This window comes from Oncorhynchus clarkii, chromosome 29, assembly GCF_045791955.1.
Source record: "Oncorhynchus clarkii lewisi isolate Uvic-CL-2024 chromosome 29, UVic_Ocla_1.0, whole genome shotgun sequence".
In the NCBI taxonomy this organism is placed as follows: Eukaryota; Metazoa; Chordata; class Actinopteri; order Salmoniformes; family Salmonidae; genus Oncorhynchus; species Oncorhynchus clarkii.
Genome location: NC_092175.1, coordinates 28,062,759 through 28,076,545, shown reverse-complemented (window position 1 = coordinate 28,076,545; position 13,787 = coordinate 28,062,759). Strand labels below are relative to the sequence as shown.

Sequence of the window (13,787 nt, the reverse complement as noted above, 5' to 3'; positions counted from 1 at the left end):
GTCGCTTCAACAAATATGGTAGTATGTGTAATTCTATGCGCGCGAGAGACGACATAAAATAAATGTTCTGTTAACATGCTACCTTTATATATACACACACGGTCTATGCATGACAATCAGACCAAATAACTAATCTGGGGCGCGTTCAGCAGGATTTGACGTTTTGGAACGTTCAACTTCTGATAGCCTAATTCAATGTAGATCAAACATGCCTCTCTGACATGTAGACTAAGGAATCACATCGGCTCTATTCATGGGTTTGCTGTCTGCGACGTTCGAGAACATTTTGCCAAGTTAACATGGCTCTGTACTTTCCTTTTAATGCTGGATATGGCTTCATCAGAGATATGTATAACCAACTCCCTTGTTTTGTCTGGGCATGACAAAAAAAATTGTTAAGTCACCCAATATAAATCAGGAAAAAAGGTGCTGAAAAATCACACAATTTATTTCATTAAGTAAACAAGGCAACATTTCCTAATACATTCATAAACAAATGACTAGCAAAAGTACTTCAGAAATACTAGAAACTAATCCCTAAAACAAAGCCAAAAATGTAGTTAAACACCTCAATATGTTAAGTTCCAGTTCAAAAGATGATTGTTGTGACAAGAGCATAATGCATGTCAACAAATCTTAAATCCCAAACAGATCACAGTCCATTTCCTTGACTTCAACAAGTCTAACAATATCTCATGTAAAATATTTCTGGGTGGAGAATATTTCTAAAGTACAGTACAATTTAGTTCCGCATTAACAATATATAACTGCATTCATGCAGTGGAAATACTTGATTTCACGCAGTAAATGCTCATACAAAAACAATTTGATTCTACAAGACTTTTCGATCTCCTTAAACATGTATGACTGATTGGGTGATGGTGCTTTATTTCTAAAGGACTTTGGTGTTGGCTGGAAAGGTTGAAGACTCAGGGTGGCTCTTCACTTAGGCGTGCAGACCCAAGGAGCGGGCAGTGTTCAGGAAGTCGTCTCTGGTCAGGTAGCAGCCACACAGTTGCCGCAGGCCTGTGAAGGACTCCCGGCCATGCAGGACGCGCCAGTTATCAATGAAGAAAACCTTACAGAAAGAGGGAACATATTTTTTGTTTAAGATTTTGTAAGACTGCACCCATCACCTACAGCTTAATCCTGGTTTACAGTTAAGTGTGGGATGCCCCCCCAATGTCAACATCTAGCTCAACTGATCAAGTAGTACTAAATCCTTTGTCTCGATCAATGAAAAGGCAACTATTTTTCCTTACCTTTCCAGGCTTCAGTTTGATCCACAATTCATTCTCCGGCTTCCTCAGCTCTGTGGTCAACTCTCTGTGAGCCACATACCATCGCTTGACAATGTCATGGGGGATTGTGTTTATGACTGCACGGTCGTAGTTATTGTATCTGTAAGACACGCGACCAAACAGAAGGTGATACCATATTAATACTCAATATCAGATCATATAATTCATAACATTGATCTCAAAGGAGCTGGAATAACACAAGTTTCGCTGCGTATGAGCGCCAGATCCTGAGCCTTCTAAGAACCTTCCAAAGTGAGTTAATTTGTATTGATGGGTGTATAATTTTTCAAACGCATACAACATTGTAAGTTAATAGGTAACCAAGGCTGGTAAATGTAAGGTTGTACGGCCAATGACGTTGGAAGATATGTTTAAAGCAAGACATTCAGGGAGACATACACATCTCAAATTACAACAGACTGGTCATACCGGATCATGTACACCTCATTGTTCCAGGGATACACGTTGAGCACAGGGCCAATGCCGATCATGTGGTTATGGTGGTCGCTGACATTTTCAATGTACTCGTGCTTGATAGGAACCTGTGCTAGCAGCTCAAAGTTCTCAGGCGTCTTCTTGAGCACTTTGTCAGCAGAATAGAATCCATCTACAAGTAGTGTTCTTCCTCCTGTTCCCTCATGCCTAAGGCAATGGAACACTTGGATCCTGCAAGTCAAAGTCAATTGCATCAAAGTAAGTCACATGTTATTATGAAATGCCCAGTAGGTGGCTATTGCACTGTCATTTGATGGGAGGCCAAGGGAGAGCTTAGTTTCATGTTGTACTATAGCTTATTTTATCAAGATGTCTGTGGCATAGCAATGTGCGTCTGGCTTGTGTCTTATCAGTTGAAGAGATTCTCCGGTACTTTTGTATACTTTTTAGCCAGTAGTTCAGAAAGTAGCGCTCACAAGCCAAAAGTGGTCCCAGAAAATGGCCTACCATATCACATATGTGCACCACATCATTGCTCTCGCTCTGCTGTGTGTGCGTGCGTCTTTCTAGCGGTCACTCAAATGGCGAAGGGCTAAATCTCATTGGCTAGAACTCAAATCTCTAGTAGCTGGCCCACATGGGGGAAAAAAGCAGGGAAAATGACATCCAGAAAACAGTCCCTTTCAAACTAGGGATTTCGTGGCTAATTGAGATAAGACAGTAATGTATATATGAACTCCACATTGACACATTCAGCCCAAAGTGGGAGGTTTTAAAAATACATTCAAGTCGCCAAAGCTCTGGAGCATGTCTTTAAAAAGCTAATGCTGGATCTGTTGTTATAACTGTACATTTTTGTAACATCACTGTAATAGCCTAACACAATAACCTATACACTGCCTTCAGAAAGTATTCAGACCCTTTGACGTTTTCCAGGTTACAGCCTCATTTTAAAATAGATTAAATTGTCCCCCCCCTCCCCAGCTACTTTCAGGTCTCTCCAGAGATGTTAGATCGGGTTCAAGTCGGGGCTCTGGCTTGGCCACTCATGGATATTCAGAGATTTGTCCTGAAACCATTCCTAAGTTGTCTTGGTTGTGTGCTTAGTGTCGTTGTCCTGCTGGAAGGTGAACCTTCGCCCCAGTCTGAAGTCCTGAGCAGGTTGTCATCAAGGATCTCTCTGTACTTTGCTCCATTCACCTTTCCCTTGATCCTGATGAGTTTCACTGTCCCTGAAAAACACCCCCACAGCATGATGCTGCCACCGCCATGCTTCACCATGGGGATGGTGCCAAGTTTCCTCCAGATGTGAAACTTGGCATTCAGGCCAAAGAGTGGAATCTTGGTTTCATCAGACCAGAGAATCTTGTTTCTCAAACTCCAAGCGGACTGTCATGTACCTTTTACTGAGGAGTGGCTTCTGTCTGGCCACTCTATCATAAAGGTCTAATTGGTGGAGTGCTGCAGAGATGGTTGTCCTTCTGGAAGGTTCTCCCATCTCCACAGAGGAACTCTAGAGCTCGGTCAGTGACCATCGGGTTCTTGGTCACCTCCCTGACCAAGGGCCTTCTCCTCCGATTGCTCAATTTGGCCGAGCAGCCAGCTCTGGGAAGAGTCTTGGTGGTTCCAAACTTCTTCCATTTAAGAATAATGGAGGCCACTATTCTTGGGGACTTCAAAGCTGCAGAAGTGTTTTGTGACCCTTCCCCAGATCTGTGCCTCGCCACAATCCTGTCTCGGAGCTCTACGGACAATTCCTTCTACCTCGTGGCTTTGTTTTTGCTCTGACATGAACTGTCAACTGTGGGACCTTATATAGACAGGTGTGTGCCTTTCCAAATCATGTCCAATCAATTAAATTTACCCCAGATGGACTCCAATCAAGTTGTAGAAACATCTTAAAGATTATCAAATGGAAACAGGATGCACATGAGCTCAATTTTGCATCTCATAGCAAAGGGTCTGAATACTTATGTAAATAAGGTAGGTTTTTTATTTTTAATACATGTCTTTATTTGAGGAATCTCAACCTAACCAATAGACAGATGTGTACTGCCTTGCTACTTTGACCTGACATGATTACTCCAATACAGTTCAAATAACACCCATCTATGTGTGAACATCTAAATACATACCCACATGGCTCTTGGAAGTATGAGGTGTCTGTATGACGGTCCAGTGCCAGTTTGGTGTAGGCAGTGTCTCCTCGGGAGAAATCGGATGTGAAGTTCCACATCTTACCATACATAGTCTCCCTAGTAGGAAACAAAAATGAAAGTCAAAAGTGATACCTAAAACATTATACAGTACAATAACAATTCAAACAAGATTATAATGGCAACTGTGATCCAAATAGTGAGTGATATTTTGTTTCTTTGGGGTGTCAGGAGGGCGGCAATTACTTCTGATAACCAAATATACTCACTGGACTAGAATAAGAAAATGCCCTCATCTGGCAACCACGAGCAATGCATTTCTTATAACACGCTGCTTCCTCCCTCCCTTCCATTCACCCCAAAGTAGAGTCCAGTACAAAGAGGGATTAGTGCGCTTGCTCAGGCGTTTGAAACTTCAAAACCACACCACCTGCAGAGTCCTTAATGAACAGACCTGGTGGATTAATGAGGGCAAAGTACCTCTCCTTTCTCACTACACTGGCAGAGGAGACACTGTCAAAATGCAACAATGCCCATTCCTTTGACAATTCTACCCTCCATTCCAACTGCAGAGAGAAGTCTGTTGTGCATGTTAACTTGACAAACGTATCAAAGTTGATGTTAAGGAAACCAAAACCTTCTCTGTAGCACTGTTACTTTGCAAAACAAAGAGTGTAAACAAGCCAACCCTGAGAAATATCAAGCTTCTTTAAAGCCAAAAATAGATATCTGGGGTGTTTATTCTCAATCCTTATTAAATAATCCCCCACTCTAAAACCATGCATCTTTTGAATGCATTGTGGTGGGTGGTATGCCATTACCTTTAAGCCCCCTCAACCCCACTTCTCATTCCCTACCCCAGGCAATCACAGAGGGGCTTACTATACCTGATGAGGCTGACCCTCTGGGTAAGAGTCTCTGTGGCCTCAACAGTCGGCGGGACGCCCTCCACAAAAGCAATGCCGTACAGCAGAAAGCGCCCAAGGAACTTTTTCAGTTCATCATCACAGCTCATAAACTTGTCCCAGTTAGCAGAGGGCACCTTGGCACTGGTATAGATGTCAGAGTTCCAGATGATGTGTGGCTGCATGGCACTCTGATTCTGTCCCTCATAGCTGTTCTGAGCAAGCCAGCTCAGGTTGTACCTTGTCACATGACCATCAGGCCCTGAGGTAAACAAAAATACAATTCCATCTATTATAGATTCAATAACTGTTAAAAAAGAATGGATGAGTAACAATAGGTGCATAGATCACAGTTAGGATTGCGGTTCACCATTGAAAATGATCAAATGATAGGCTTAACTACTGGCATGGATTTAGAGTTCTTGACAACATCAAACTGACCTAGATTCAGTACCTCACTGAGTAAGTGAGAACGGTTACAGTTTAACCAATGCCTTGTGAAAAGATGTACCATTGTACAAACATGTAATTCAAATAAAGCATATGGCAGCAATATCAGCAGTACATTACAACCTTTTTTGAAGAGTCAAAGGTCTCCCCAAAATATGCTTGTTTTTAAGAAGTTAACTATCTCAGGTTTGGCAGTGGAGAAGATCATTTTTAGGCTAGGCTACTCCATAATGTGGGCTTCCAACAGGGTCTAAAAGGGAAAAGAACAAGCTCAATTCTTCACTTTGGTTCCAAAGAAAACTGTTTCTCATGTGAAAACCACCTGTAGTTATTCATTTGGAGAATTATTATTATTATTATTATTTTTTTAATCAAAACAAAGAAAGCCACCTACTGTATGTGATGTGAGAAACTGGGTAGAGAATATTTTCCATCCCTCAGTTGGGAAAATACATCTTCAAACCAAGACTTACATGTGAGGAAGATATTCTCATCATCCACCCTGGTGTTGGCAGGACGTATGTTTAGCTCCACATTTGCTGTATCCAGGTTCCTCTGGTTGGTCTTGCTGTTGAAGCAGGAGGCAGAGTGGCAATGATCCCGTAGCCACACATAGGCAAAATGCATAACAAGCCCTCCATAGCTGAGCTCTGCCAAATCAAAATGTCAGATTTACAAGTACATATTAGCCTATAATGTAAAAACTGGCCAATTCAAGTGTGAAGTGCCAGTTCCAGACTAGGATTTAATATGTAAAATATATATACACAAACACACAATAATGATACATTACGATGTCAAAGACTATAGGAGGGTATATTAAAAACAAGAAAAGAAAGAGGAAGGCTGTTGGTATCTGGCACTGTGGGTCCTGCATGAAGACTGTTGCTGTGGGCGCCTGGACATACAACACGACGTCTGCAGTCACAGTGAAGTCGGCCATCAGGACACTGAAGGAGCTGAAAGACCAGCAGACTGTTACTGGAGGATCAGACTCTCACTGTTGTGTACAGTTTGACCTGGACACTGTGTCGAACATCTACCACAATAAAAAGCAGTCTAGAGCGAGAAAAAAAAATGTTAATAAAAAAAATAACAAGAAAAGGAACATTCCTCATTGAGACCTGCTGAGGCAAGAGTGCCCAAGTGGTCCATAAGTCATTTTTCCCCATCTCCTTTCTCCATCTCCTCCTCCATCTCCATCTCCTCCTCACATTGTGGTTGCAAATGGAGCTCTTATACTCAAAAATCCTTGTCTTTAAGTTCATGTTTGGTCTTTCTTATCCACATAATAAAAATTCACAGGAGCAGTTAAGGAGATACACAACATATTTTGCTTTACAGGTTATTCTACCAAACCTTTATCTGCTCACCCGAGTGGGGATGGATTAGAGAGTTCCCGCTGATCATGGCATAACAGTGAATGCAGTTGTGACAAGGGTAATTGCCATCAGGAATGACAGAGATGAAATGTGATGCTTTTTTCTTAGGCCAATCATTCTCTTATCTTCATCATTGTAATGACATGTTTGAATAATACAGGACTAGAATAAGATGAAGACGGCGTTTGCTTCACTTTATGAAGATTGAATGCTTATGAGTCTGTAAATAACTGCTATAGCCTATCACCATCGCGCATTCTCCCCACTGGGCAAAAACTGGTTGAATCAATGTTGTTTCCATGTCATTTCAACCAAAACAATAATATAATACACTTTTTATATAATATTATATATATATATATATATAAAGTTTTTCTATTGGGTTCAGGTTTGGAGACTGGCTAGGCCACTCCAGGACCTTGAGTGGCTCTGTAAGAAGCATCCCCTTAGTTGCCCTGGCTGTGTGTTTCGGGTCGTTGTCATGCTGGAAGACCCAGCCACAACCCATCTTCAATGCTCTTACTGAGGGAAGGAGGTTGTTGGCCAAGATCTCGCGATACATGGCCCCATCCATCGTCCCCTCAATACGGTGCAGTCGTCCTGTCCCCTTTGCAGAAAAGCATCCCCAAAGAATGATGTTTCCACCTCCATGCTTCACAGTTGGGATGGTGTTCTTGGGGGTTGTACTCATCCTTCTTCTTCCTCCAAACACGGCGAGTGGAGTTTAGACCAAAAAGCACAATTTTTGTCTCATCAGACCACATGACCTTCTCCCATTCCTCCTCTGGACCATCCAGATGGTCATTGGCAAACTTCAGACGGGCCTGGACATGCGCTGGCTTGAGCAGGGGGACCTTGCGTGTGCTGCAGGATTTTAATCCATGACGGCGTAGTGTGTTACTAATGGTTTTCTTTGAGACTGTGGTCCCAGCTCTCTTCAGGTCATTGACCAGATCCTGCCGTGTAGTTCTGGGCTGATCTCTCACCTTCCTCATGATCATTGATGCCCCACAAGGTGAGATCTTGCATGGAGCCCCAGACCAAGGGTAATTGATCGTCATCTTGAACTTCTTCCATTTTCTAATAATTGCGCCAACAGTTGTTGCCTTCTCACCAAGCTGCTTGCTTATTGTCCTGTAGCCCATCCTAGCCTTGTGCAGGTCTACAATTTAACCCTGATGTCCTTACTCAGCTCTCTGGTCTTAGCCATTGTGGAGAGGTTGGAGTCTGTTTGATTGAATGTGTGGACAGGTGTCTTTTATACAGGTAACGAGTTCAAACAGGTGCAGTTAACACAGGTAATGAGTGGAGAACATGAGGGATTCTTAAAGAAAAACAAACAGGTCTGTGAGAGCCAGAATTCTTACTGGTTGGTAAAAAATGCAAATTAATTACTTAAAAATCATACAATGTGATTTTCTGGAGTTTTGTTTTAGATTCCGTCTCTCACAGTTGAAGAGTACCTATGATAAATATTACAGACCTCTACATGCTTTGTAAGTGGGAAAACCTGCAAAATCAGCAGTGTATCAAATACTTGTTCTCCCCACTGTATGTATGTATGTATGTATGCATACATGCATACATACATACATGCATACATGCATACATGCATACATACATACGATGACTTTGAATCAATGTGGAATTGAATCAATGTTTTACACAACTTTTAACCTAAATCCAAAGAAACTGACATGTTTTGTTGATTTCACATTAGTTGACTACTCAACCAAATGTAAATCAAAACTAGACATTGAACTGACGTCTGTGCCCAGTGGGTCTCTTCTTTCAAAAACTCTGAGTTCCTTTGGCTGCTGTATCTAACATTCAAATGGACTATTACAGGGTTCCCCAACTAGCGGCCCGAATTTGTCCCACGTTCGGTTTTATTTGCCCCCCCCCCCCAAGAGTGTGCAAAGCTGTCATCAAGGCAAAGGGTGGCTACTTTGAAAAATCTCAAATATATTTGGATTTGTTTAAAACCTTTGGTTAATACATGATTCCATATGTGTTATTCTATAGTTTTTATGTCTTCACTATTATTCTACAATGTAGAAAATAGTCTAAATAAAGAAGAACCATTGAATGAGTAGATGTGTCCAAACGTGCTGTATATATATTTTTTAATATAAAAAACATTTGGGACATAAGACTGTAAAAAGAAATCAGCAATAAGTTATTTTAATTTAGGAAACCTGTTCAAATATTCCCACTGATGGGTTCTGACTTGAAAATATGAAATATCCTTATTCATGTCACTGAGGGAATGGGGGGGAATGTAGAATGTTCACATTCTGTCAGAACATGTTATTGTTAGACATCAGGTATTCTATTGGAAGGAGAAGGGCCACAGTCTGGTACAGGTCAACAGGACAGGAGAATTTGGGCTGAGTTCGGGTCAAATGAATTGAGACAGAACATGCATCACTAAAGTCATGTCTAGCAACAGAGGTGCATTGGCTGTTCAGATGTGTAAGGAAGAGACTCAGCATAGAAGGAAGGGTTATACCAGTGCTTGTGTGAATATGTATTTTCAGCTGTGTGACCCATTAGGTGAATAAACTTGGTTTGAGCATTTCATAGTTGTCCGTCACGTTCTTAATAACAGGTGAAAAACTAACACCAAGCATAACAGAGATGTCATTGTACACAAATGTAAGCAAGGTTTGAAACAATGTTTTAGTCAAATAAATATGTTTGGGCTTCTTGAGGTCAATTTACAGTCTACAAATTATTTGTAATCATGTTTCGGTCCCTGACAATCCGCTTAAGAAAAAAATATGGTCCCTCGGCTGAATCCAGTTGCTGATCCCTGCCTGGTCTATTAGTCTAAGAAATAACGCCCGCCGCCAAAAAAGTCAACAATCTAGTCTAGATCTAGTCTAGTGTTCAGGGAGGCAGGTAGCCTAGTGGTTAGAGCGTTGAACTGAAAGGTTGCTGGATCGAAACCCCGAGCTGGCATGGTAAAAATCTGTCGTTCTGCCCCTGAACAAGGCAGTTAACCCACTGTTCCCTGGGTTCCCTGGCAGGCCGTCATTGTAAAGAAGAATTTGTTCTTAACGGACTTGCCTAGTTAAATAAATAAAAAAATACTCCACAAGCGCTTGAAAGGCCAGCGGAGAGCAAGTGCGCAAAAGTGAAGTTACATGCTTATGCTTATGAATATACATACAGCATATTTAAGGTCCCTCAGTCAAGTATTGAACTTCAAGCACCGATTCAACAACAAAGACCAGGGAGCTTTTCAAAAGCCTCAAAGAAGGGCAGACGCATATGGAGCTGTATTCAAAAACAGACTATAGAGCAAATAAAATGTTCATTTAGAGTTTGGTAAAGGGCTGATACAACGAGTAATACTTACCAAGGCTGTCTTCATGAAGCTGCCAGTGACAACTCGTCGATTGTGGAACAGTATGCAGCCAATGTCTCACTTCAATCTGGGTTCGTATGAATCCAGAGACCAAAGGAGCCCGTGCTTTCGACATGGGTTGCAAATAGCCATTTAAACGGCAAAACATCCGCGCCAAAGACATTGTCTGCTAATGGAAAATCAAATGTAGATGGAACACTGTTCATGGACAAATTCCGAACACAACTATAGGAGTTATTTGATTTAGTCTGACATTGACTCCGCACAAATTATAATTTCCCCATCTTAATTGCTGTGATTAATAACAATTCAGCTTCTGTTGATCTGATCATGCAATACTCACAGCGGAGCTCGTGTGGATTCCAGTCAGTTGTGTTTATGTAGCTAGCAGCACTAATTACTGTGACCTGGAATGAAGACTTCTTGGACCTTCGATGAAGCTACATTGACAATCGATGAGATAAATTATTAAGCAAGTTAGTTTTTTCCAAGTCGTTTATACACTTTGCAGGCTAGCATTGCAGGATAGTAAACTTTGGACACGTACCTTGCTAACGTTGACGCTAAGAACCGCTAGTTAGCGACTACCAAAGAGGTACAGTAGCTACCAGCATAGAGGAAGAGACGAAGCGAGAGGATCCACTCTTCTTCTTCTTCTTCTTCGTCTTCTTCTTCTTCTTCGATATAATGGCGGTCCGCAAACCAACGTTAAAGGTATATGCCGCCACCTACTGTGCTGGAGTGTGTGGTCAATCACGGTTTACAACGTTCCTAAATCCTCCTACCTAACTCAGTACTGAGAAAATAAAAAATAGCCTTACTAACTTCTAAGACCCTCCACCATCTCCCAAATCCCTTCCAACTGACCTCAATGACCCTAAACTTCAATCTTTCCCTCTCTTCAACATACTTACAACAATATAACAACACATGATCCACTGTTTCATCGACCATGCACTCCAGGCACAAACCATTCATATGCTTGCCAATCAAATGTAATGAAGAGTTCAATGTATAATGTCTTAAGCGGAATTGAGAGAATGGGTGTAGTAGTGGCATATTACATAATTTATGCAGCACCATACAATACATTTTTGGACTCACCTTGGTGGCAGTCCTTCGTGGGCAAATTTTGTCATCAAAGTCTGCCATTCTCTGGATTTATGGTGCTTTCAAGACAACTGGGAACGCAAAACGTATTCTCCCAGTCCTAGCTCGTTTTTCCCGAGTTCCCAGTTGTCTTGAACTCACTTAAGTCAGATTTTGCAGTTCTGAGTTAACAGTTGTTTGGAGTACGGCACAAATCATGCTCCATTGACAGCATGGCCAATGTTGAATGTTTATCATTTTAAACTAGGAAAATAAACCCTTAATCTTAGACTTGGGACCACACAAACACTCCACTCAATAGCAGGCTAATGATTGCTTTGCAATGCTTGCACTTAGCCACTGATTCCTTCCAAATCACTCATTGTTGAATTTGCGATTTCCAACTTGTTGTGTAATGTTTATGTCCATGGCCGGTGAGCACTGATACGTTTTATCTATAAATTCTCTTCATTATTTCTCTTCATATGACAAGGATTAAAAAGGATTTGTCAGTAGATTGTCGACTTGATTCATGATGATGACTGCTAGCTAAGATTTAGAAAGTATGATGTTGACATGATCAGTCCAATCAAAGCTACTGTAGATATAAAGTGATTTGGCATCATTTTATCTGTGGCCAATGACCTTGAGCCTTCTTGGATGGGCACTTCTAATGTAACTCTATGGCAGCACCCAAGGAGCTAGAATTTTCGAGCTCTACCTTCGACTTGGCGTTGCTAATCACGGTGCAACGCTCCATATTTTTTTGCAAACTGATATGTGACACGTATTAATGCCAAAATATCATGCAAAACAGGCCAAATATGTAGGGCTCAAAACTGCCCTGAATGACGGGTCGCTACTGGTAATTGTCAACCAGTTTCCCTATATCACTGACTTCTGACCAATCTTTCATTTTCTCTACCAAGGTTAGATCAACAACAGGATCTGGGAGTAACCATGGACAAACATCCTCAATCACCACAGAAGGGCCAAACTCCATCTCCCTCAAACCACTCTCATCAGCAAACTTTCCAACTTTCCAACCAAAACCACTGCCTTGTCTACTAGTATATTCCCAACAGTCATCTAGAACAGTAGCAGTGGGATGCTCAACCTCACATCCTTTCAACCTAACCCAATAAGCTAATTACAATTGTTTAAGCCATATATCCAAAGGCATCTCACCTGCATCCACTAGTAAGGCACATACAGTACATATGTTGATTTAAATGCACCAATGCATATCTTTAAAGCTATATACTGGATTCTGTCCAGCTTCTGAAACTAAGTCTTTGCTGCTGTTCCATAAACTATACATTCGTAATCAATTGTTGTCCTGATCAGAGCTCTATAAATATCTATCAACGATTGTCTGTCAGCACCCCATTCATAACCGGAGACCGAGTGCATAAGATTCACCACGTTCTTTCACTTTGTTTCAACATTTATGACATGATCTTTCCATGTATATCACTCATTGAATATTTGTACTTAGAATATTTGTACTTAGAAACCCTCCCCATAGACTGTCCATACAGAAACAACTGTACATTATCAGCAACTTTTATCTTCAAGAAGAATATACAGCAAGACTTTGCCACAGACAATTTAAAACCCCAGTCAATCGACCATCTTTCAACATCCACTGTAGCTTGTTGAAAAGATTTGATCACACAAGAGACATTCCTTCCCCTCTTCCAAATAGCTCCATCATCAGCATATAGGGAAGCCCCAACACCCCTGCCTATATTTGAAAACACATCGTTTATCATAATGTTGAACAAAATAGGACTGATAGCACTGCCTTGAGGAATTTAATTGTCAACTCCATAGTCATCAGATAAAATGGATCCAATTTTAACTCAAAAAGAGTGATTAAATGAGAGGACCAAAACCCAGTTATATAATCTCCCACCAATACCAAGTCTTTCCATCTTAATCAATAGGCCTTCTCTCCACATAGTGTCATGGGCCTTTTAAATGTAAACAAAAAAAAAAAAAACAGTAGCCATCACTTTTTTCATGACCTGAGTGTTTTCAACTTCATTGCTCATCTTTACTAATGCATCCAAAGTAGATCTACCTTTACTGAATCCACTTTGACATTGACTCAATAAACCTCTATGCTCCAGGAAATATGACAATCTATTGACTATCATAATTTCACAAGTTAGAGGTCAGTGCTATTGGTCTATAACTATCAGCACCATGAAGGGTTCTTACCAGGCTTTACATAAGGTAATATTACTGCACGTTTCCAACCAGAAGGTATAACCCCCTCACTACAAATCGTATTAAATAATCCCAGGAGAACAAGCATGACCTCATCAGGTAAATGCTTAAACATTACAGCACAACTGATCACAAAATGGGGCTGTATCTCCAAAGCCTATTAAGGCTGAACGCATCTCATTTTTGGTAAAAACAGCATCCAAAGAAGAGGCAACAGTAGCACCATATCTCTCTAGAGCCCAATTCTCCTGATATTTCATCAAACATCGCTTCAGATAGTTGACGACAAGGGTTGTAAAAACTGTGTAACTTAATATTACTACCTGCACTGTAGATTTCCACCATCACACATTCATATTCAAATGGGGCAGTTATATTACGATATACAAGACCTTCTCTTATGAATGTAGAAAAATGACCACCCTGTCCAATTGATATATCAGATCTGATTGAAAAATAAC

At 41.0% G+C, this 13,787-nt stretch overlaps 1 protein-coding gene across 4 annotated transcripts; it reads right to left on the bottom strand.

The window, feature by feature from the left end:
* Window positions 1–427: 427 nt before the first annotated feature.
* LOC139388420 (trimethyllysine dioxygenase, mitochondrial-like) lies at window positions 428–10,682 on the bottom strand. Of its 4 annotated transcripts, none has more exons than XM_071135067.1 (9): window positions 10,550–10,682; window positions 10,346–10,442; window positions 9,994–10,168; window positions 5,721–6,206; window positions 4,780–5,059; window positions 3,872–3,991; window positions 1,731–1,967; window positions 1,263–1,401; window positions 428–1,078 (listed from the first exon to the last, which is right to left on the bottom strand). In XM_071135067.1, the coding sequence occupies exons 4-9, from the start codon at window positions 5,872–5,874 to the stop codon at window positions 947–949; spliced, it is 1,062 nt and encodes a 353-aa protein (XP_070991168.1). In that variant the 5' UTR covers window positions 5,875–6,206; window positions 9,994–10,168; window positions 10,346–10,442; window positions 10,550–10,682; the 3' UTR covers window positions 428–946. The 4 variants fall into 4 exon arrangements, with proteins under 4 accessions (XP_070991168.1, XP_070991170.1, XP_070991166.1 ...); XM_071135069.1 differs by having other exon boundaries at window positions 9,994–10,171; window positions 10,550–10,674; XM_071135065.1 differs by having other exon boundaries at window positions 5,721–5,897; window positions 10,550–10,674.
* Window positions 10,683–13,787: the final 3,105 nt, after the last annotated feature.